The sequence below is a fragment of the Argentina silus genome (assembly GCF_951799395.1).
Source record: "Argentina silus genome assembly, chromosome: 13".
Lineage (NCBI taxonomy): Eukaryota > Metazoa > Chordata > Actinopteri > Argentiniformes > Argentinidae > Argentina > Argentina silus.
Genome location: NC_139667.1, coordinates 3,993,103 through 4,017,440, shown reverse-complemented (window position 1 = coordinate 4,017,440; position 24,338 = coordinate 3,993,103). Strand labels below are relative to the sequence as shown.

The 24,338-nt window shown below is 44.9% G+C and overlaps 4 protein-coding genes across 6 annotated transcripts; 2 read left to right on the top strand and 2 right to left on the bottom strand.

Annotated features, from left to right (window-relative positions):
- Positions 1 to 2: 2 nt before the first annotated feature.
- Positions 3 to 15,954, bottom strand: atg2b (autophagy related 2B). 2 transcript variants are annotated; one of them, XM_083683242.1, is made up of 43 exons: positions 15,882 to 15,954; positions 14,821 to 15,255; positions 14,558 to 14,720; positions 14,257 to 14,409; positions 14,057 to 14,159; positions 13,774 to 13,936; positions 13,497 to 13,676; positions 13,291 to 13,387; positions 12,963 to 13,127; positions 12,619 to 12,770; positions 12,405 to 12,516; positions 12,008 to 12,251; positions 11,656 to 11,818; positions 11,294 to 11,386; positions 10,677 to 10,865; positions 10,220 to 10,493; positions 9,994 to 10,102; positions 9,571 to 9,772; positions 9,194 to 9,336; positions 8,779 to 8,936; positions 8,392 to 8,567; positions 8,104 to 8,254; positions 7,745 to 7,944; positions 7,555 to 7,635; positions 7,271 to 7,377; positions 7,079 to 7,171; positions 6,908 to 6,978; positions 6,719 to 6,795; positions 6,447 to 6,617; positions 6,035 to 6,167; positions 5,736 to 5,935; positions 5,412 to 5,641; positions 5,181 to 5,298; positions 4,868 to 5,059; positions 4,482 to 4,583; positions 4,272 to 4,350; positions 3,914 to 4,124; positions 3,469 to 3,538; positions 2,881 to 2,963; positions 2,626 to 2,747; positions 2,127 to 2,281; positions 1,582 to 1,731; positions 3 to 1,443 (listed from the first exon to the last, which is right to left on the bottom strand). In XM_083683242.1, exons 2-43 carry the CDS (start codon positions 14,980 to 14,982, stop codon positions 1,213 to 1,215), a joined length of 6,228 nt encoding a protein of 2,075 aa, XP_083539368.1. In that variant the 5' UTR covers positions 14,983 to 15,255; positions 15,882 to 15,954; the 3' UTR covers positions 3 to 1,212. The 2 variants fall into 2 exon arrangements, with proteins under 2 accessions (XP_083539368.1, XP_083539369.1); XM_083683243.1 differs by having other exon boundaries at positions 8,104 to 8,251.
- A 443-nt stretch (positions 15,955 to 16,397) lies between these two features.
- gskip (gsk3b interacting protein) lies at positions 16,398 to 18,757 on the top strand. 2 transcript variants are annotated; one of them, XM_083684071.1, is made up of 3 exons: positions 16,398 to 16,437; positions 16,881 to 17,113; positions 17,204 to 18,757. In XM_083684071.1, the coding sequence occupies exons 2-3, from the start codon at positions 16,883 to 16,885 to the stop codon at positions 17,360 to 17,362; spliced, it is 390 nt and encodes a 129-aa protein (XP_083540197.1). In that variant the 5' UTR covers positions 16,398 to 16,437; positions 16,881 to 16,882; the 3' UTR covers positions 17,363 to 18,757. The 2 variants fall into 2 exon arrangements, with proteins under 2 accessions (XP_083540197.1, XP_083540196.1); XM_083684070.1 differs by having other exon boundaries at positions 16,420 to 16,437; positions 16,855 to 17,113.
- A 142-nt stretch (positions 18,758 to 18,899) lies between these two features.
- LOC310814684 (NPC intracellular cholesterol transporter 2-like) lies at positions 18,900 to 21,328 on the bottom strand. The gene is made up of 5 exons (XM_083684183.1): positions 21,232 to 21,328; positions 20,769 to 20,867; positions 19,999 to 20,106; positions 19,729 to 19,901; positions 18,900 to 19,511 (listed from the first exon to the last, which is right to left on the bottom strand). Exons 2-5 carry the CDS (start codon positions 20,848 to 20,850, stop codon positions 19,425 to 19,427), a joined length of 450 nt encoding a protein of 149 aa, XP_083540309.1. The 5' UTR covers positions 20,851 to 20,867; positions 21,232 to 21,328; the 3' UTR covers positions 18,900 to 19,424.
- Positions 21,329 to 21,469: 141 nt separating this feature from the next.
- Positions 21,470 to 23,582, top strand: isca2 (iron-sulfur cluster assembly 2). The gene is made up of 4 exons (XM_083682898.1): positions 21,470 to 21,556; positions 22,324 to 22,480; positions 22,648 to 22,763; positions 23,002 to 23,582. Exons 1-4 carry the CDS (start codon positions 21,495 to 21,497, stop codon positions 23,174 to 23,176), a joined length of 510 nt encoding a protein of 169 aa, XP_083539024.1. The 5' UTR covers positions 21,470 to 21,494; the 3' UTR covers positions 23,177 to 23,582.
- Positions 23,583 to 24,338: the final 756 nt, after the last annotated feature.

Here is a 24,338-nt window from a genome sequence, read left to right as displayed (position 1 = left end):
AGAACATTTCATGCTTTTAATACAAATTCCGAAAATCAACTGTACACTTATGTACAATAAACGAGAACAATTGGGGGTCAAGCAAATTTGAAGACTGCTTCACCATCACACGTTATAATGATCACATCAAATTAAGTCGTCCTTACCAGCACAAATTGCGCGCGTACAAAATAGTCAAATAAATGAAATTTAAGACTTTTGGTTATGGTAGCACAAGCAGGGAGACATTTCTGTTGCTTGTGTGAATTTCAAACATGTAGACACAACTCTCAAATGAGGCTGCCAACTTTAGAATATGAAAAACAAAACTACAAAAGCATATGCCATGTAAGACTGCAGCCTACAATACAATGCTCTAGTTGTCAAATTCAGACTCACTGAACAGCCAAATTCGGGAAGTTTCTTCATCTTTGTGGTCACAAATGACATTCATGTCACTTGTTATTGAAAGTGCAGATAATCTATACATTTAACAGCAACAAATTCCACAATGCTGAGACTGTTTCGGATGCCGTTTTTCATGAAATGTTACACAGAATAATTTACAGTAAGTTACAAAGCCCACAAATATACATGTTACGCCATATATAAAATGTTATGGGGAACATTACACTTCAATAGTTTACGGCGTCTCTTTAAGATTAGTATTGTTTGACACCAGTTGAATGTTGAATGACAAGCTACAGACCATTTGTACCCACCCCCAACTGTTTTAACTGTAATTTCCCTTATTACTGTTATTGCACGAAAGACACGTGTTTTAGCTAAACACATCCTATCACCAAAGAGAATGTAATCAATTGTGATCTACTGAAGGGACTATATATGGCACAGTGACCTTAATGACTCTGCACACTCTCCACTCCTACCAGCCCAAGTCCCTCTGTCTAGAATATGGTAGTATGATAGTACAATATAACCATGAAGGCACTGCGATGGAAAATGTGGGGAGATAACACAAGCTGATTCACGCTAGCTCAAATTGCCACAAGTCTACGAGATGAATTATGTTTTATTTACACCAGTGCTGTCTAAAAGCTCCTATTCATTTTGCATTAAAACATCCAGAGCCAGATCCATCTTTCCAGTTTGTAAGCAGACGTGGGGGGCCTGGCAAAAGCTGTGCTGGTCTCAATTCCTTTGAGTCGAAATTCGCTGCCTGCCGCCGATCCTGTCCGATCACCTTTCCCGTCGTTAAAAGGCAGCGGACCATCACTCCTCCCCTTGCCGCCATTTCTGGGACTCCTCCTGACGTGCGTCTGGGTGGATCTGGTTCCTCATGCCACCCAGGACGTTGGAGGTGGCCTCGGTGGCCATGATCAGCGGCTTGACCACCGCTGGAGGGAGCTGTCGAAGGACCCCGCCCACTGCACCGGTCATCCCGCGCTGCTCGTGCTCCCGAGTGGCCGTGTCGTAGATGGTCAGGGCGGTGTCTGTGATTCCCTGTCGACATATATGTTGGACAAGCTTTACTGAGGCCCTAACAAGCAATTCTGTAATCAACCCCTTCAATCTTGTATTGCTCTACAACTGAGGCCACACAATGAGTGGATGAAATGTTTGTTTGTTTGTTTTTTTTACCTCTTTTACAACGCTGTAGGCTTTGGCCACTCCTTCCCGGAGGTCAACAGGCTGATGAGCCAATCGGTAATGAGAGAACCGCTTCACTCTTTTCAACTCTCTCTCATCAGGTCCTGGAGACACCATGTCATAGGCGGTCTCCGCTGCTGCCTGAAAAGCACAAATACATGGCATCATTTTTTTTTTTTTTTTTAAATCGGGCACTCCATCATGGAAGCAGACACGTTTGTAACACATAGATGGAAATATGATACCTGCAAGGCAGTTACAGCAGAGGAGCATGCAACTCACCGCTACATCTGATACCCAGATGTGTAAGTAAATAACCTATATATGAATATCTAGCTGATATGAATACACAAGCTGATTCACGCCAGCTCAAATCGCCACAAGTCTACGAGATGAATCTTTTTTTATTCACACCAGCACTGTCTAAAAGCTCCTATTCATTTTGCATTAAAAACACCCAGAGCCAGATCCATCTTTCCAGTTTGTCTAAAAAGTCTAAGGTGCTTTTTTGTTTGTTTGTTTGTTTGTTTGTTTACCTGGATGGTCCGCACCATACGGTTAGTAAGCTCCAGGGCAGCCATGGCTGTGGAGGTTCCAAAGGAGGCAGTACCACGCTGGAACCCACGCACAATCCGACCATCCTTCCGGTACTGCTCTATGGGCAGCCAGACCAGATCTCTGAATCCCTGGACTGAACACAAGAAGATACGATAAGATCGTTACGCTGATAGAGAAGTACCCATGAGATCAACATGTTCTCTCTTTATTTAAACAAAACACAAAAAAAGGTCAACCGATTTCAATTGTGGTCCAGTTGGCTAGAAGAAAGCATGGATGACCTTAGGCACTTTACATTGTGTGGCGCTAAGAAGCTTAACTAGAATCTTCTTTATAACAAAAGGAGCAAATAATCATAAAACCACTAGTTTTCACAAACGAAACCCCATGCAAGATGTTGTGGAGCGGACATGGTCCATACCTCAACACAGGTGTATCTGCTAGCAGTCACAGCCTACTGAGTCATTCCCTACTTACCCAGCTGCACAAGGGAGTGGATAGGCCCCACTCCACCCAGCAGTCCTGGCAGCTGGTTCTTCTTTATGTCATTCAGCCACTCATTAATTGCATAGGAGAAGAGCTTATCCACACCCAACAGCCTGGAAGAAATTCAAGCATGTCCTCAAGAGTCACCGTGTGAACACATGAAATGCTCTGTCAAAATAGCTGAGTTAAATCCAATTAAAACAAAGCATTCTTACAAGGGGGGTTTGTACTGATGATCAAACATACCCTTGTCTGTAGCATAATCTCCTTAGTTTCAGCTCCGAGCAATTCAGCTGTGTCAATCCGATCACAATCCCGGCAAATGTTCCCTGAAACGGGGGGTAGTGCAAGAAACAAGAGTCAAAATCTGCAGCAGGGGGGAAAAGAAATTAAAAAATAATGTGCCTCACCACAATGATTCTGGCATTATTAACAATCAAAGACCCATCTCTTCAGGCTGCATCTTAACGGTCCCTCCTAAAGACCTCTTCACCCCCACTACCCCCCTGTACAAGTTTCTCTCCTGTTAATATAAAAAAATAAAAGTATTTTTGTCCTTCTTCGAGCATGCCTATGGACTGCCTATGACCCCTGGTCTGAGCATTGATTACTTTATCTTATGATGACTGATGGATAGATGACTCACTTACTTAAACAAATGTATGTGTTGTAAGTCGCTTTGGATAAAGGTGTCTGCTAAATTCCATAAATGTAATGTAATGTAAATGTAAATACGCTACTGACAAAGACTATTGCACACCATGTATGTTGGAATAGTGCAGCTATCAAGACAGCACAACACATGTATTTCATTGTTTTCTTTGCGTACAGTACCTGCTCCATTGCAACATGTTTCCCGTGGTAATCCAAACGAATGGGAACTTCAGAGGTGAACCGAAACTCTCTGATGGAGATCAAGAAATGCTTGTCAAACTCTCGTTCACACAGCACAATGACTTACTGCAACAACAACAAACTTTAACAAAGACATTAGCAGTCATTTGCTAAAATTCACCAAAGCCCTTAAGCACATAGGCCGAAATCCTAACTTGAGATCCCTGTGCGTAACCCGTAACGTTCAGCCAAAATCTCTCAGTGACCTCGATGCGTGATTTAAGTGAAAGTCAGTTACGTGCGCGGACCAACTTCGTATTCACGCCATAAAGCCGTCTGTGTATCACACAGGTGTCGACATACAACAGAGACAGAAAGCAGGTGAATCAGTGCCTGAATCCGACAGGTATCAGGTGTGCTCGTTAGTGCATTATGTGACACACACCTGAAGAATATGGGCTGGTCAGTGAAGGATGCAGTGCCGGCGTCAGTTTCACTATAGTCGTCACCACCTGACACGGTCAGTCCGTTCTGACTCGAGCGGGTCTGGGCGGGCACCGAGATGATGGGGGCGGGATCCTGGCCCGTAGCGCCGTGCTTGGAGAAGGTGCAGGAGACCTCTGGGGTAGGAGGCTTCTTCATTGAAACACACAGCGCTGCAGAACAACAAGTTTATCAGGTCATATAAAGTTCAGAAATTGTGCATGATCCCGATTCACTAGCAGATGAAACATGCCGTAACATGCGCATTCATAAGCCTCTGCCCCTCTGGCATCATAGAAACTCACGATGAGCAGTTTTACCTTCTTGATCAGGTGGAGAAAACAACTCAACGTCCGCAGCAAGACTGGCAAAGAAGTCCTTCAGGAAAAACAATGCGTCCTGCAAACAATGCGAGCGGTTGATTAAAAGGGGGACGAGAACGGTCATGATGTTCATGGCTTTAAACCTCTTGAGAGAAAGGTGTATGCGTTTTGACTGGATGAGACTAGTGAGTTTCTCCCCTGGCTCACCTGGTCAATGTTGAGGCGAAGAGGCATGAGGGAGACACGCAGGCAACACTCCTGGGGCGCTTGACCCGTCTCAGGACACATGTGCAGCGCCCTAACTGTCAACTGCAAAACACATACAAACAAAAGACAACTCTGCATCAACATGCCTTTAACACCACCATCCCAGTCTATATATATATAGCTGACGCTTTTATCCAAAGCGACTTACATTGCAGTAAGTGCATACATTTCAGTATATATGGTCCCAGCAGGAATCAAACCCACAACCTAAGCATTGTTAGCGCCATGCTCTACCAACTGAGCCGCAGAGGACCAGTCTGTCTGTGTGCTTTATGTTACCATCGTCACATGGACATGATCTATTCAAGGTGTGCAGACGGCCTCACCATGTTGGAGTGGGCCTTGCGGGGCATCTCCTTGCTGGAGTAGAGGTACAGGAACTTGTTCATCTGGGAGGTGGCCAGCCTGTCTCTGATCTCCAGGTCCTGGACGATGAACACCTGCCGGGACACAGGCTGGTCCACTGCCATCCCGGAAGCCACCTGGACCTGCGGGTACACCTCATGCTGGAACCGCACCTGGGAAGAGAGTGAGAGATTTGAAACTGTCCTCTGTCCTCTTCTCAGCCATTCAAAGTCACGCATGCAGTCCTCAACTCTTGCAACATCTGTATTGAGTGACTCTGCGACGTTCTCTTACCTTGCTCAGCTGGATCTCCATCAGGACGTCAGGGTTCCTCCCCCGACCCCCTCCTGCTCGCCCTCCACCCTTGCCCTGTCTGACTGGGGTCTGGGATGGGGAGCTGTGAGGGGTACACCTTAAAAAAAAAAGAGACACACAACCCAGGAAATCAGGAAAGACCATGGAAGACGCATCATAATCCATTGTTCTGTGTCACAATGAGCATCAGTCCGCAGCACATACACTCACCCCCGACTTCTAGCTGGAGAGGAGGTGAACGTCCCACTCCCGAAGTCCTTCCCCCCGTAGAGGTGCCAAATGACGGAGATCTCCCTGATGAGGTAGCGCACCTCTGGGACAGGGAAGTTCAAGGCTCCTCGGCTTGAGTCGCTGTTGTCCAAGGGCTGGCTGAAGAAGTTGTCTTTGATCTCAATGGCGTCCTCAGTCAGCTTATTAACCACTGGCTCCTCATCCCGATCCTGAGACACACAACAACAACAACAACACACATTAAACCAACGCAATGGACAGAGAGACTAAACATACATTATGTATCTGAACAATCCTCTTAACCTCTCCCCTGGAGCCTGGAGTCTCTAGGATGCAGAAGTCATCGCTCTCTTGGGCCGGGTTGGGGACGGGGGTGATGAGGGGCGAGTGGAGGGAGGGGTAGGTGGGACTTGGCTCCTGGGTCAGATTCCCGCTCTCGTCCGGGAACAGGAACAGATCGGAGCGAGGCGGGTCCTGGTCATGATTCTGCTCCTCATGTATTCCTGTACGGGCAGAGCAGGACACCGTGGGTTAAGCCAGATTAAACACCACGTATTATGTAAACATTGGGTTGTTGTAGCTAGTTGGGATGCAGTCTTGACCGTTCTGTTGCAGGCCCAAGGCGTGCTGGCCGTCAGTTTCTTCCATGGCTTCACTCATCAGGTCCTGCAGCATCTGCTGCTCAGCCTCAGGGAGCAGGGGAGCCTGGGATGGGGGCCGGCTTGGAGCCTCCGGCTGTACACATACACACGCACACACACACACACACACACACACACACACACACACACACACACACACACACACACACACACACACACACACACACACACACACACACACACACACACACACACAGTGCAAGGACAAGAACACCCTTTTAACTAAAGAGAGTACAGCTCTAGACTATGATATTCAACATCAACTCTCCACAGACCACCTCGCTCTCCTCTTTCAAGGCGAGAGTTTGATAATACCGCCATGAAAAGAAGACATAGATGAGTCAACGCTGACCTTGGGCCTCTGTTTGGAGCTGCTGCTCTTGGCCTCCGGTCCAGGAGGGGGCAGCAGGTCTCCGTAGCTGGCCACGTACTGGATGAGGTTCATTAGGGCAGCACAGGAGTCGGAACACGTCCTGATGTGAATGATGTCACTGGAGCAACGGAGCTCAAATCTGGGCTCCTTCTGTCAAAAGAACACGATGGGGAGATTTTAAAGTATTGGTATTGGTCCTTGCTCGTACACTGATAATAGTTAACAGATGGACAGAGATTGTCAGTGCTTACCAATTCCCCATCCACACCGGGTTTGACAGCTGTAATTCTCAGCTCCAGCGTTCCCATGTCTACCACCTGCACATAGTCTGTGAGACGAAGCACACGAGTTACCGCTCCCACCAATCTCTTTCAACACAGTATTGCAAGTTGAACGTCTCTCAGCGGTATTCAAACTGAAGACCTCACAGGTTAGCCTACCTCGCGATAGATTCACGGACACAGCATTGCTCTTGTCAGAGAGGAACAAGGCCGCTTCATCCAATATGATCCTAGAACCAAAACACAAATCAAACACAGCAATAATGAGGAAGCATCCAATCATCACTTCTCATTCTGGGTTAAAAGGCATGACCAGTGTTGAAACTGAACCTGAGCGTGGAGGAGGAGTGGTCTAGGGAGACACTGCTAGAGATGCTGAATGTCTCCACAACCAGCAATGAGCGGAGAGGCAGGTACAGGGGTCTGCAGAGAGATAATAAAAACACAGGGTGACGCTGAAACACATTTATCCCATAAGCACAGCACATCCACAGGACAGTTTGGGCTGGTCTGCAGCCGCACCTGTAGTCTAGTGAGCAGCTCCACAGGTGAAGGTGAAGAGTGGTGACGGAGGCAGGGGGCGTGTACCCCAACACAGGCTCATCTGACACATTCAGGAAGTCCACAATCTGTTAAAACACAAAAAACAGTCAGTTGTCAGAGAGCATTGATTGATGGTTTCTATTGATGTTGAATATGATATCACTACAAAGATGGCTTTACAGGCTTGTGGAGTTTTGTGGTGGTTATAAAAACAGCTATTACACCTCAAATACAGGTGTGTGGATCAGGTGTGATGACTTTACCTGGTCATACCAGCCCAGGCTGGTGGGCACCACCCGGTGCTGAAGTGTGGCCCCCCTCACCCCCACAGCAATCAGGAACTCCTACAGAGGAAGAACACACACCTCCCCAGTGAGCCAAGGCTGTACACTACATACTGTGAATCTGTCCATTTCAGTCATGGAACTGTTGACATGTGGGCTAGTCTATAACCTTGACATTGCGCTCCATGTTCTGGGAGGATATCTTGATGGCAACAGACAGCATGCTGTGGGCCTCCAGGCCGATAACCTCAGAGGGGGAGGCTCTGTCAGGAGCCGTCTCAGACTGGTAGATGGCTGGCTCCAGCCAGTGAGGACGTGTCCTGCATGGGAGCTTGATGTCAGCCACAGGGGTGTCTCCATCCACTAGGCCTGTGGAGGAAGACGCAGACCCATACAGACATATGAAACAGTCTCAGACAGACCCACAGTACCATGTTCACAAATAGCGCAATCGTAACCAATTTGGAAAGGCTCTGCATCAGATGCTATCAGAGATCTTTGTGATAAGGCTTTATTTTCGCATCGTACCTTGGTGATAAAGACAGATGTTACTGGTGTGGAAGCAGACATAGTGCTGGTCTTTGTAGCCTTCGTACTGCGTCACACTGAACAGCACCCCATTCTTCACCTCCAACCAGAATTCCCCATGTCGGTTTTTCAACACCGTCTTGTCCTCCTGCTGGGGAAAAAGGGTTAGAGTTAAGGTTAGAGAGAATCCCAATACCTCTATGGAATCGAATCATCCAGCCATAAATGACAAACATCTGAAAAATGACAAATATGTCGTTAATATGTCTCTCTGTGTCCTTGTGTTACCTTAGAGTTGGTCTGCAGAGCCACCAGGCCGTGGTTGACACTGAGGATGACGGAGAACAGGCTCTGGGAGGTCTTGTTCTGGGCCTTAGGCTTCTTCTTCCGGCGAGACCTGAGGCCCAGGTCAGAGGCGGGGGAGTAGTAGTGCATGGACTCCTCGTCTGAGCCACTGTCCTCCTCTACAACGACACAGCAAACAGTGCACAGGACACCACCATGAGTCACAAATCTATAGCTCATTTGAGATGAAAGTCGATTTTGAGAGAGTGTACATCTCTGTGTCGCGCTACACGCAGTGCATCACATGCATGTATTTGCAGCAGCGCAAGACAACGTCAACAAGGCTGCAGCAATGCAGATGTTTCTTGTGCTGCATGGGGACTCTCTTACCCTCAGGACCAGTGGAGCGGAACTGGCTGAAGCTGTCTTTGGTGTAAGTGTTGATCAGTTGGCTAGCTACGGAAAGCCCGACACCATATGGCATGCTTTCCACTGTCTCTACTGGCGATGGAGCCGTGGGCTCCCACAACAGCAGGTCATTGTTTATCCTGTGAGAGGAGAGAGACAGTGTTGGTTGGGGCTGTTACAATAACAACTGCTTCACTATTACATCACACTCCTACTTCAGTAGCGGTGGTTTTACTGGCATCAATGTCATCTGGCATCAATATCAGTGATAGTAGTAACGGTGGTTGAGGTAGCAGCAGCATTTCTTGTATGGCCGCAACACTCGTTTTGCATCACATGGACACGGTAAAAAACAAACAACTTATTTTAATGCCAAGAGGTTCAATGTTCACAGTACCTATTGTGTAGTTTCTCGTAAAAGGCCTTGTTGGGTAATGATAATTGCACATTGGGTAAGCACAGCTCGAGGATGAAGCGGGAGTTGCTCATCGTTTTCTCCTGGAACTCTGTCATCTCAGCCACGTCCCCAGGGATGACCATCTGAAGAAAAAAAAAAGTAAATTGAGTTGTCCACATCATGTCCATGTCTTGATTAACGATGAGTTGACCATTCATGAATAAGGACATAGGAGTTAAAAAGGTTGTGGGTTCGATTCCTGTTGGGACCATATATACTGAAAAATGTATGCAGTCACTGCTCACAGCTAAGTGGCACTGTTAGCAGTGCTAAGCAGAAAGAGGTGTGGCTAGAACAAAAGGATCAGTTTTGCCTACCTCCTCGTTCTCATACATGACCCTGCGCGAGGAGAAGGGTGACGGTTCTGGTTTCCCGAAGTCACAGACGTCCTTGAGCGAGTGGGCGGCCCCCTCTTCCTCTTCCTCCTCTGGGGAGTGGCCTTCGGCTCCTTCGTCCTCCTCGGCGGTCACACGCTCCAGGATGGAGTGGACAGCAGTGGGGTTCACTTTCAACACAACTCTGTTGTCAACAAATAAAATAAAATAAAATACAAGTTTATTCATCATATGCACAGGATACAGACGTAAATGGCACAATGGAATGTTTGAAGAACAGAAGGGCAGGGGTGGTTTAGTTAGGGGGGTTTCCAAACCTTAAGAGGCAAACTTATTTAAAAGGTTTAGTGTCGTGATATGTAGATGTGGGTGCCTGGTATAAATAGTGGATATGTGTACATGTACCTGGGCCAGTCAAATTTTCCACTGTCTGACGTGGTCATGTCCCCATCCATGGTGTGGGAGACCCTAAGGAACCTGGCAGCCGGGATGTCCTGCTCTTCCTGGAACTTCCCTACAGGAAGGGCAAAAAAAACAAAAACGGAACAATTGGTCGTCAACATGTTTTCGAAGCTCCAGCGTTCCTTGGCAGAGAAGATGGCTTGAGAATAGCGGTTTCTTGATCACATACCTACAAGCTCCCTGAAGGTGAGCTCCATCTTGGTCTGCTCTGGGGAGCTGCCCCCGATGAACTCTGTCTTAACCTCCAGGTCCTCCAGCTCCAGGTACAGCACCTCCTTCTGCAGGGACTTCTTAAACCAGGGGCCCCTCTCCTGGTCCGAGCGCAGGTCTGGGATGGGGAAGCGCACCACCAGGCTCAGCACCGGGGCGTTAACAGTCAGCGACACGTGGCAGTTGGCTGGCGTGCGGTTGTCATCAAGGAAAACCTCTGCAAAGGCCTTGTGCTGTGGGTTGGGTTTACACAGATGCTTTAGGGATTATGTTGTTTTTTCTTAATTATTGCACAAAGAGTGTCCTTAAAGATGTTCTAATACGTGGGAAAGTGCTAACAGGACTGTTAAAAGGACCTGAAAATGCTTTGAATGATCTCAGAGGGACAGGGTGTGGCACGGTGAACGAATCCTCACCAGGCTGACGTGTTTGTTGTAGGACGTGTACATGTGAGAAGCCATCATCTCCGTGGTGACCAGTTTCTGTGGCTGCAGCAGGGAGTTGAGGCGGTCCACGATGCTGATGTCCAGTTCGGACCGGACCGCGCCCAGTTCCACCTGGATCTCAGCCTTCCTGGGCATGGTGCTCAGGCGTACCTGGCCACCCTGGATACAAGATGGATGGACAACTTTTGTTAGATTAGGAACTGTACAGTCACTACCTATCTTCCGCCATAGATTGAAGACCCATTTCTTCAGGCTACATCTTAACTGTCCCTCCTACAGACCTCTTCATCCCCACTACCCCCCTGTGCAAGTTTCTGCTTTTAAATAAGCATTGTGACTGCCAATAGCCCCTGGTCCTAGCATAGATTACTTTTTCTTATGATGACTGACGGATAGATGATTCACTCACTTAGACAAACGTATTTGTTGTAAGTCGCTTTGGATAAAGGCGTCTGCTAAATGCCGTAAATGCAAATGTGATGTAAATGTACGGAGAAAGAGCTACAGGTAATAACTGCCTAACAACTGTCCATTATTCAGCTATTAGCCGTTGTACAGCTATTAATTACACTGAGGTGTGCTTTTACCTGTGGCCCTCTGCGCTCAGCCAGTTTATAGAGTAGGTGAAGACAGGTGGCAGATGGTGCGTCAGTGCTGGCAGTGGTGTCGAATGTCAGGAGCTGGTGTTTCACAAAGACAACACAAACATTGATGTCCATTACTGCCAGGCATGTCAACAAATACAAAAGAAAATTTGAGCCATGCCTGTAATGTTTATGTAGCCCAACCTGAGGGCTGTGTGACACTGTGGAGGTGTGTGTGTGTGTGTGTGTGTGTGACACTGTGGAGGTGTGTGGAGGTGTGTGTGTGTGTGTGTGACACTGTGGAGGTGTGTGGAGGCGTGTGTGTGTGTGTGTGTGTGTGTGTGTTGTGGGTAGAGGGCCCTTACCTCAGTGTACTGTACCCCTCTTTGAGACACACCGCTGAGGGCCTCAGAGGGGATAAGACACTCCAGCAGCTCCATCTGGCCCAGAGAGACGTCTGTGCTGAAGGTGCGATGGCTGGAACCCTGACAGTGCTCATAGGTCACCTTTAACCCCTGACCCACAAACCTGGAGAGATAGAGAACCCATGTTGAGATAAGCTTTGGTCAGCCAGATAAATAAAAGTCCTATTGTAGCATGAATGTAAATGTAGCATTATAAAACAACTCACAACAGAGACAGCCAGCAAAAAAACCTGACATTCCTAGAAAGGTGGGTAAAGAATGTAGTCTGAGCAACAAATGTTTGTAAGAGCACCTGAGGTGGTCGTGGGGGCAGGCCTCGTCAAACACTCTCCGTGACTGAAGAAATCCTGCTGGGTGGAGGTGGTCTCTGCCAACCCTACGGAAGAACTCAGAGGCTATGGGGGCCAGGGGGCTGGGGGCAGCATCTGGTGGGGGCAGGGGGTCAATGTGGAGGACAGCCACAGCCATGCTACCCAGCACCAGCCTGAAGACCAGCTCAGGCCTAGATTCATCACCATGGGTTTTGGATGAATGGGCTGAAACACATCGGAAAATGTGGATTATTGGATTATAAAGACTTCTTAACTGCTAACTGAAGACAATGAATGAGCATATTGGTAACTTTATTCATAAAGTGTCAACATCCTGCTGCTGACATTGCAATAACAATAACGTATCCTGGTTCTTACAGGTCTGTCTCAGCAGCTTATGCTGAAGTGGTGACTCCCGCGTCAGGAAAGGGGTCTCTTGAGCCTGCTTCTCCCTCTGTCGAGGAACATCCAGGTAATCATCCCAGAGTGTCTTAGAGGACAGATACACACAATTGTACCATATTCAGTTAAATCACTTTGCCAATGTCAGGTTAAACTGTTAAGCATGGACAGCGAGTACAGTAAGACCTACCGCCACGTTGCCAGAGGGAGACACTCCTGGTGAGGGGGAATAGTTGCTGTTGAGTGACAGATCCAGGTCCACCGTGGGTGGCTCACCCAGAGGGGGCAGGGATGACAGGCTGTGAGACATGTCCATGTCAGCCATGGAGAAAAACACATCCTCTGCTCCAATGACAGCAGAGAACAAAGAAAAAAAGACAGCCAAATAAAATCAGCTTACATGACACTTTAACTGACAAAACGTTTGGTGCTTTCCATCTTGTTTTGACTATTTCTTAACACCCCCCACCCCCCAACAAATATAAATGCATATTAAATAACTGGGAAATAGATGGGGTTAGATTTCATCCAAACCTCGGCTGGACACAGTTCTGGTGGTCTGGCTTTCAAAGAGGTCGGGGTCAGCACCGGTCATTGTAGAGTCTTTCTTTAGGCAACGGTTTAGTTCCATGTGGAGTCGATACTCATCCTCCTGCTGCATCGGCCGGTTCTTCCTGTCCTTTGCCCACTCCTGCCCACCTTCACAATCAAAAACAAGAAGACTTCATTCACCATAAATCAGTATAAAATGTTGTGTTTGAGGCAACTTAAATATACCATGACCTCATTCCTGATCTGTCACATAACGCTTAGATATCTGAAAGTCCAGTGCACTCAAGTGAATCACACATTGATAACCCACCTGAGCCTGAAAAAACTCCAAACATGTCCAGAAGAAGGTGAACTTGCCGTGGAGACAGCAGCACAATCATTGTGTCAATCTGTCCATCAACGTCCAACTGAAAAATGAAAAGATCACAATAAAATAACGATTGATATTATGTGCATTTTAGAGCAGGTTCTGACATTTTCTATCCTGTTATATTCATGTGAGAATGCTATGCCAACCTTTGCCCCAGGCATGGCTTGGTTCTGTTTCAGTGTGAGGGACATCTCGATTTTGCCACTAAGGCTGCTGATCTGCATGGGTTCAAACGGTGTAGCAGAGGACACAGGCTCTGTGAACTGGGGATGTGGCTCACAGATGATTCTGGGGTTCCAGCTGGGTGAAAGCTTAGCCTCGGTCTCCTGAAGGAGTGCAGAAAGAGAGGGTGGGCAGTTGAGGAAGTGACTACTATTTGTTTGTGCTTAAAGAACACAGGAGGCCATCAGGATGCACACTCACAGCTGGGGTGGGGGATGACTTAAGGCCAGCCCGGGCCGTCTCAGAGAACTCATCCCAGAAGACAGTAACTCCTTCCAGCTGGAGGTTCTTATGGGCAAACGTGGTGGGCTGATGTACATTCACACTGGAGCTCTCTTCACCCGTCTCATCACAGTAAACAATCCTGAACACAGCAACAGAAAAAAAAGGCTCAAACATTATCAATAGAGAGAGCTTAGTAACTGGTTGGAGACTACTTGAAGATGAATTTGCAGGTTGTTTACTATTTCCAGCACCGACTTACTTGTTGATTCGCATCTCCAGAGCGATTCCCGTTTTAGAATTTTCTGGCACATGCTCAATTCTGAGAACTGTGTTCAGAAAAGTGACCTTGACTCTTCTGAGAACTAAGGGAGGAACAGAGAAGAGATTGTCCTTAATCTTACTGATCCTCACGAATAACGGCCACTCATGAGTGTTGACTTATTCTATGGTGATAGGTACCGGTCTCTATTGTCTCCGCAAACTTCTCCAGGCCCTCTAGTGGCTGGAAATTCTCTCCCAAATCATCAGTTAGTCTCTGGCTCAGACACTCCTTGGCAAGCTGCATGCTGCTCGTCATGAAGCTGGACCAGTACATGGGTTCCATGCCTGATGCTAGGGCACAAAAAAGGGAAACAGTCAAGACTGTCAACAAGACACTAATAAGACCTTTGCCATTAGACAAGCTCATTCATCCCTGACTTATCTGTTTGGTCATCATTAAACCTGCTGACGACAAACAGAATTGAAGGTGTCCCCTCACCCATGCGTGGTCTCGGCCTGAGCACCATCTCCAGGCCCTTGACCTCCAAAGCACAGTTCTCCTGCAGCAGGGACGCCCATGGTACAGTGAGAGAGATGGTCTGGATGAAGCCCTCTATCACCTCAAAGGGGGCATCCACCGACTCCAGGATCTCATTTAAAGACTGAGGGGGGAGAAATACAGCTCAGGCTACTACACACTTTAGCTATGCCTATATAGGCCCAGTATACCCTTGTATGATACACAGCAAAGACTGCACTTACCCATTTGTCTAATGGCACTTGCGCTAATGATCCAGTGCCTTGATAGAGGTCTAAACTAAGCTGATCCAAGCTCAACTTCTCTTGTAGGAAATTGCCCAGGTAACGATGTAGAAGGTATCGGCATGCCCGCTTCTTTATGGACTCCGAAAATGGCCAAGGCATCTTGATCTGATGATGGTGGTACCAAATAGGGCTTGAATTCTGTTTTATTCAAAGCTCTGTGCTGCTCTTTGTGATATAGAGCAATGGGATGACTAACAGTTATGAAATGTAATTTATGACTGACTGTAGGTCTGTCATCCTGTCGACAACAACTCAGGAAAAGGTGAGCTTAAACATCCTTTACATCCAAGCAGGAGAAACAATTCCGAATATGTACTGAATTGTATGGAGATCGTATGCGGCAATAATGATCCCGACTCCACTTTGCTGTACCTGCGAAGGAAAGCAGGGAACATGATGAACCTCTATGTTGAGACCTAACAAAGCTAGTTACACCTACAGAGTATACATTACGGAGTTAGTTTGCTATCATCTGAAAAGCAAAAAAGACAGATAGATTAGATAATTAGTAAAATAGCTAGACAATGTTTAGCCGTTTCATCATTTCATAATAAGGGCAGGCAAACGCCGGTGTCAGCACTCTTGACGATGTGCTACACCAAAATAATCCGTCCCAAACATTATTAGCAAACAAACCACACTGAAAGGATTAATCACAGCAGCTGACCAATTGACGATGTCTGACTAAGATGGTCGTTGTGTTGGTGCGAAGGCAATTGTTGGCCCTGTCTTAAAGCGATGACGATCAAATGAAATCCCCCCTGCATTGACTTGTTGTTTCTCGTCTGTGTGAGATTATGGTTAGCCAACTAAAAAAACAGCTAGCTAGCTACTCAACTGGCTAGTAGTAGTAGCATAAATCCCATTACCTTCATGGACTCAGAACGACTTGGTGATATGTATTTGCCTCTCAACATGTCAAATGAGATGATCAGGTGTCCTGTTATACGCGTATTAAATATTAACAGCGACAGTTCAAGGCAATGCTAATCTCTCACCTTCTGCATGAATTGTTTACAAACACTTTCGTGACTCCGCACGCCACCGATGCGTCTCCCTACGTCCCGCCACACGCAGGGGACGGGTCGACGTGCCGTCTGAAACCCACCCCCTTCTGCGCTCAACAAAGCCTTTTCCTCCACAAGCCATTCCACTTGAATATATTACTGAAATTAGTTGGAAGTGAACCGGTCTAAAAGTCGGTGTGATCAGACTGATTTTAAATATTATGTTTTGGGGGAGTATTGTAGTGGACCCGCCATAGACTACGGTGCACATGTCGTAAATTAATGTGTACATCACTGAGTGGAACGCACACCCATTTATATCAACGACAGCATGGCAGGCAGCTAATCAAATGTTATTGGAAATCACTCCTTCATCAAGGAATAATTAATTAATTACTTATAACAGAAAATTACTAATTTGAGCACCAGTCTCATCTAACTGGAAGTGGGTCGAGTTGTGGCGTCTTCATGTGACAAGAATCTTTCATGACTTTCCGGGCATGAGCCGGAAGTAAACAGTCCAGAAAGCCCTCAAGCCCCAGACGAGGTGAGTTACTAGAAACATATCATTTTTGCCTGAAATGGCAACATTTCTAATGTAATTTCGTTGGACTTTGTATGTAAATAGGCTGCTATTGCCCATGATACCTACCTATGTACTGGGTCAGGGCTACCATTCATTTGCCACCGACCATTGGTTAGATTTCTTTGCAGCAGCTAATGTGACGTTAGCTTGAGCTAGCTAGCAGCAGCAGTAGCTGATGATGATGATGATGATGTTGTTCTGAGGATAATGGTGAAGTTACTAACTAGCTGTAAGTAACTACAAATGATGGCATGGTGTATTGATACCGTATAACTAACCCAACTTCACATTCAGATGACAGTAGTTCGCAAAGTTTCTTGTTTTAGCACATGATGAAGTACATAAATAACATACATTGTTGGCCCTTTGACTCCATAGATAGTTCTGTCTTGCTTTGATTTAAGGGATGGAGATAGACTGCAATCCAGAGGACTCGTTCGACGAAGACAGTATTGATCTTGGATACGTTAAAGACATGAGGTTGGAGGCAGAGGCAGTGGTCAACGACGTGCTGTTTGCCGTGGCAGAAATGTATGTGTCTCAGAATCTGGACAGCGCTTTGGATGTGGCCTACATAAACGTGGAAATCAGAGAGGGAAATCGTTATTGCCTTGAGCTCACTGAGGCAGGACTACGGGTGAGATATGATAACAACAATTTACAAATGTTATTAGCACTGCTGCATTTGTGCAAGAGTTATTTGACAACTATCTATTTGACCTTTCAGGTAGTTGGCTATGCCTTTGACCAAGTGGATGAGAGCTTGAGCACCCAGTACCATGAGACTGTGTACTCGCTACTGGACACACTCAGCCCAGGCTACAGAGAAGCCTTCGCTAATGCCCTGCTCCAGCGACTGGAGAGGTTGAAGCAAAATGGACAATGAAAAAAGCAAAATAAAGCTAATGATGCAGAAGTGAAGCAAGGGCTGTGTTGAGACATTGGGCGAATCTCAAAAGTCGTTCCTTGATTTCTCGCATCCTCTCACCTCGCCCCCTCCTCAAAAAGCATAGGCAGAGATGATCTGATGTTTCACCCGTTTGTGAGGAGAAGGAAAGGATGCAAGGAATCAAGGAAAGAATTTTCTGATTCACCCATCAATATGTGTATATATATCTGGGTACAAATATGGCAACCTTTTTTGTTAATGCATTTACCTGGCTAACTACAGTACTACAAATGAGAAGTGGTAGTCACCTACTCCTTAGGTAGGTCATCCTGGTTTTATTGTGGCTTATGTTATTTACTTCCTTGTCCTCTACCATCTACTGAAATAAGTCCTCTGGGCCATATACATCAGCAGGTGCATGTCTTATTGATGCAGCCAAAGAGAGAGGAGATATGAACATTTTATAACATTCATTTTCATAAGCCCTCTCAATATCACTAGTCATAAACTGCCTTAAGTAGTGACCATGGTAATGTGCTTGGGTCAGATTAATGTAAAGTACAAAAAAACATTTCCACAACATGTTGCAGTGTGTGGTATCATGTCATTAAGTATTAGTGTAACATGTATTGTTTGATTACACGTATCCTATCAAACATTTTATTTTTTGGATAATGTTGATGAAGGGAAAGGTTAATATTCTATATTGGAAGTGCTTGAGAGGCGTTTTGACAGGCAAGTGTCATTTGAGAACATTTAAAATAATTAAATACATTCACTATTCCATTTAAAAAGTAGGTCTGGCCAGGGGGTCAGTTTACAGATAGTTAGTTGCAGTTTTGTGTGTTTACTTTGAAGATCCCATGTTGTTTTCATTTGTTCTGACCTATTTTATGGTCCTGTTTTAAATGTTCCTTGTCTAGGTCATAAGAAAGCACAGGATATTGTTTTGTTTTTTCTGTTGGTTCCACCTGTTAAAGAGTCATAGTATTTTCAGTAATTCAGAGGTCAAGAGATTGACCCTTGTGAAACTGCTTAAAGATATTTGACCAACATGATGTCATTTTCACTATTCTGGCAAGTTTGAACATTTATTCGAGCCTGTCAACCTTTGTACTAAGAATTGAGCTGTTTCTGAAGAGGTCTGCATTGCATTGCAGAAAACAAATTCACCATTAACAGTTAGCAGTTTACCCTGTATAAATCATACTAGCATTTGTACTGATATTATTTATGCGACTGACTTTCGCTACGACCAATAAAACTACGAAAATCTGTGTTATTCTACATTTCTACAGCACTTAAGCTTCTTACCGCTTTTCAAATGAGTGACAATGTATGCGTCAATCTAAGGTGCACAAGTAAGCTCTTTGTCATCGTAATAAAATCATATGATCTTGAAAATGCTGTTGCAAATTCTGTGTTGTTTTAGTACAAAGTCCACAATAGCATTTTATAAAACACAACACTAACACATTCCATGGGTTGTCTTACATTCAATTTGAAATGAAAGCAGAGGAACAAGAAACAACCCTTATATTAATTAGTCTTTATTGGATGAAACCATTTAGAAATCCTCATTTAAAAAATGACATTTAATCATTGCTCGGTAGTAGTCAAACCTGTAAACTTTTTTTTACAGTCCAAAAGGAAATAGCTTATCTGACTACACAGCAGCCAGTAAAAAAATAAGCAAATACTTAGGAAATCTTACTTCACTGGAATGTAGATAAAGTCCACACATGAATCATTCACATGAAAATGAACAGACTCAATATTTGATGTCCAATCTTGTTAAACCATTGACTATTTGGCAGACTTCAGCCAGACAGTTATCAGAGTAAACACTCAGCGGCAAAATTCTTAATGACTGCACTGCAAATTAAAAGTATCAAAACAGCTGGTAAAGGTAAAAATTAAAAGGCTAATGAATCAATACTTAAAATTTAATTAGTCAGGGAAATTATTTAACACTTCCAAATGGGTTTCTAGGCATATCAGTTTGTAACACATTAGAATCCCTTTTTAAAAATCGCCTTCAGAAGGTGCGGTGGACAACTCAGCTCACAATCTGGACGGGGAATTTGATGCAGAACAAGTCTTTGCCGGTCTCGTCCCTCAGTTCCCATTCCACCACAAGTCTTATCTATAAATACATAGAAACACAACAGTCTGAGTCTGGAATTTGGGTGAACAGTGCCAACTTAATGTTTGCTTTAAATATCTTTTAAAGGTCAAACTTTGAGGAAATGAAAGTGCCTGAGAGAGAAGTGAGCCATTTCTTCTTCTCCACCTGTAAATTATGTTTAGCAGTGCATTACTTCCTATACTTTAGTTCCCTTTATGGTCAAAAGTTTACTTACACAGGGGTAGTCAGACTTCACAGGCAGGTCATTCACGTAGTGATAGGTCTGCTGCTCCTTGATGGGGCACTCAATCCCAGACTTGCAGCCATCCTCATTGGGGATGGGGAAAGGGATAGGGATGCCAGCAACCACCCCGTGGACCACTGCTGTGCTTGTCTGGCTCTTCACAGCTAAAACAAGACAGACAAGGGTAAAAGGATACAATGTCACATTGTATAGTCACATTTGCCTCTAATTTACAAAAAATCTATTGATGATGTCACTTACCACTGCTGAATGTCACATTGACACCATAGGAATGTCCTTTCTGGAGCTGGCATGGTTGTTTAGGACAAGGGTTGATATCAACTAAAGACACTTTACCAACAGCAGATCCTGGAAAGAAGGGTAGAGAGACTGCTTAGCCTAATGCAAAGTAGATCGCACTGGCACAAATTCTAGAGCTAAAACAAGTCCAAATTAAAATATGAGGGGACATTATAGGTTCCTGGTTGAAACATTAAAGCTGAAGATACATTTGTGTTCATTGTAGTAGAATATATTTACACAAATCCATGATAACTAGAAACAAAAAAACGAAGTAGACTTGCAACATGGGTCATATACATCAGAAGACATGACCATATAAGTTGTTTTCGAAAAAAGAGAACTCAGCCAGACAATCATACGATCATAACTTTACAGCTCAAGTCTTCACCAGCTTCTGTAGCTTGTAGTATGATTCGCCACTTTTAGAACACTTAATCTTTTTCAGAACTAAACCGATTTCACAACATTGCTAATACTCTGCACAGTAGTTGCTTAGCTGAGAGACGAGTCCGTCTAGAGAGACTAGACAAAAACTGTCTGTCGTATGTCAACACCAGCTACTAAAACATATAGTACGTACTTTTTTATGTTGAAAAAAAAGTCCCTCACAAGCTTATTTGCCAGTGATATGATTTGCAGCCCCTGCGAATATTTCTTAGCAAAATATGTTTTTGAGCGATGTATTCTGTATCTGAATATATTTTCAAAGTAGTCTATAGTAGTCTTACCACAGTCCACAAATTTCACAGGTTCGGAGCAGGTGAGAGCGACGAGAGAGAACAAAATGATGGAAGCAGCGCGGAAATCCATTGTTCACTTGTGTGGACCTGAAAAAATAAGAATAGTGATTCTTGTGTATTTGCTGATCACGACAGACTTTCGAAACTACAGAGACAGACTTCTCGAACAGTCAGTTGAATCTGAGATCATTCAATCATATGACTTGGTCGTGACACGCTGCTGATGTAGTGCACTTGTGGCTATATCTAGGTAACTCCTCCCAGCCTGAAACAGTGATTGGAAAGTTGAAACACGGGTTAAGGACTATTGTTCAGGCCCTCTCTGAAAAGACTTCAGTCATATCTATCAACTGATCATTTACCAGTGATCATCAACTTACTGTTATATTTCGTTAAAACTATATGGTGATATTATGCAAGAGTACACAAGAACTTATTTAATGATACACACCTTCCTCTTGTTTTCAGTGTTGTCACAAGAACACTCCTTATTTCCTTGTCTGAATGACGCGTATACCTGGTCGACCAAGGAAGTGGGTCGAGTCTTCACGATCCGCTGATGGACGTTAAAGTGACGAATCCGATCGTTTTATCTCGAAAATGTAGGCGTTTTTTGTGAGACAGGCGACTTTTCTAGCCAATCAGCTTTGTGTTATGTTATGACAGCGCAGTTGGTCCGGTTAGGGGCCGGGCGGCCACATTGTTGTGAATGTCATGTCATTCCCAAGAGGAGCAATGTTGACTGCGTCGAAAACAAGAGCATGGAGCCTTGCTAGGTATACTATTAACTCATTTCAATATGAGATCATTGTTTAGGATGGTATAGAAACACTTGAATTGTATACACCCAGTTTTTTAGATGTTTTAACGTTTGAATAGCGGAGCCAGAAGCTAGCTTGTTTAGCTTGCTAGCAGTAGCAGTAGCGTCTCACATTGGTTTAAGTGTTAAGGTGCGGTCAAGTGCCGTAGAAATAGTTATGCTGAGTAGTCACGCTAGAAACAGGATGCATGCACTCTCTCATATGACATACCTAAAACATTGGACTTGGCTGTCATTGTGCCCAGTCATCAAAGAAGAAGCGTGAAGAGTGTGCAGAGGTCAACACCTAGATCCCATTAATGACCAAAAACTACGTTTTAAGTGACACGTTATGGCTTGTTAAATGCCGCAAAAGACAAGGAATTAAAAAAGAGCCCCACCACCCTTAACTTCACCTATGCACGAACAAGGTTTTCCAGCACGCAGCTTTGATACCTGCTGAAGTGTTGGTATGTTGGTGTACTATACTTCAAACAACATGTACTCACGACGGGGCATGTTGCTTAGGACTCAACGACGATCGCCAATTACCACTAGTCACCACCACCGTTGGGCTGCACCCAATCAGCGTTGATGTAACACATTTGTGAGCTAAACTGTTACTGACTTTTTGTTTAATATTTCTGATCGAGCTTGTTGAATAAAGTAGCAATCTCAGAGGAGTGAGATTGTCATGCCTGCTCAACTTCACTGTCCACTACTAATAACGACCTATTGTTTCAGGGCCTCTTCTCCTCTTCTCACCATTGTGGGCCAACCCAAATTGCCAAGATGTCCCCAAAGCTCCCATCCCCTCTACACAGGGGTATCACGCTACAGCAGTACTTCAGCCAAGGAGAAACTAGCGGAGTCAGTAAACCTCAGTGAATCGTGTGTTAAGGTGAGGGCACTTCATACCCACACATTGAGAGTGCTACTACTTCTCCCCCTGAGCAGAGCACACACTTCCTCTATCAACACACACTGGTCTGTTACAGTGGGTCAATGGTGATATGGACATTCCATTCTATATGTTATTGAGTGACCCATTTTTCCTGTTCTCACCAGAGGCTGGGAGAGATCATGGGTAAAGGGGAGTACCTGAGGATTCAGGTGGAGGGGGGGGGCTGCTCTGGATTCCAGTACAAGTTTGTTGTTGATGGCACTAGGAACGAGGATGACCGGTAATTATGTCATTGATGGATGTTCTTACCCTTGTGTTAATCTTTAATCCTTGTGTAAACCTCTTTTTGTTGGCAACTTGACGAATTCCAGGCAGCAGTAACAGAATCAGTTTCATTTGTTGTAACACAGTCGTTGCTGATAATACATTGTGTTAGTTACCCGGTATCTCTCTTTTTTTATTGCCCTCTGTTAACTCAATCAACCCTCTCTCTTCTGCACTTCCTTCTCCTCTCTCAGGGTGTTTGAGCAGGGAGGAGTGGGGGTCATTGTGGACCAAGACAGCCTGGAGTTTGTGAAAGGTGCCACGGTGGACTACAGCCAGGAGCTGATCCGCTCCTCCTTCCAGGTGCTGCGGAACCCCCAGGCTGACCATGGCTGCTCCTGTGGCACCTCCTTCTCAGTCAAGTTATGAACGTCTGTGAATAGCCTACAGTAGCAGATCTCAAACTCAACCTGCCCCCCCTCTCAGAACAGAAGCATTTCAGTTTAAATGCTATGTTCTGTAGGCCTGAAGTCTTCAGTTATTCCACAATTCACAGATCCCAGTAGTAACACTGCAGCTGATGGAGCTTTATTTCTAGGAAAAGTATTTTTGGTTATGATTCATACAATGTGGATAAGAGAATTGATTGGGTTTTCAGTGTCGATGTTCAATATCACAACAATATTCAAAACGTCATTGTCATACTGTGTTGATTAGCCATATTGAAAACAATGCTTTGGAGTGGTTTGAATGTGTGAAGGTAGGTGTATCCAGCACCTGGATTCTGTGTATATAAAGAATGTAAATAGGCCATATTTCTATGAATAAAACATGTTAAAAGGTTGTTGCATTGCTTTGTCTTTCTTGGAATCAAATCAGTGTGGTTCAGAGGTACAGCATGAAGGTGAAATGATCAAAGATAAAACACTTCCAGTCCTCAGTTTACCTTTGAGACTCAAAACACTTGTATAATTGGTTTTGGTCATTTTGATGTATTTATGGAGTGGATTGTATTAGCTTTGGGAGCTTTCTGATTACATCATGGTGATGAAAGAACAGCCAGGAAGTGTGGCCAGTATTTCCCAGATCGTTAAAGGGCTATCAATCTGCTGAGCTATGTGAAATCCATTCTGGGGTTAGGGGTTAAACTTGAAACATGTAGGGTTTCACAGATAAGGCTTGAGCCTAGTCCCAGACTAAAATGCCTGTTTGAGCTGTCTTAACTCAAAGCGACTTGCACAGACTTATCTTGTCATGTCATGTTCCCATCAAGTGTCCATCAACTCCTGATGCTGAGGAGTACAGGAACCGTAAGAACTGGTTTTCCATCAATGTACAGTATATGTGTACAGTATATGTGTATGCACTCCTAATTCAGAGTTTTCCAACATTGTTGCCCGTTGGAAAGGTGCAAACTCACGATTCAAGGATTTTCTTCATTGTGTGCTCAGTTCCAGAGAGGACAACATCGTGGGCTACTACTTGGTGACAGTGGATATGGTCAGAGTAACTTTTTATTCACTCCATACATAAATCCCACAACAGCTGAGCAGCAAAGACACAACAGAGCTCATATCTGCACTAAAGGGAT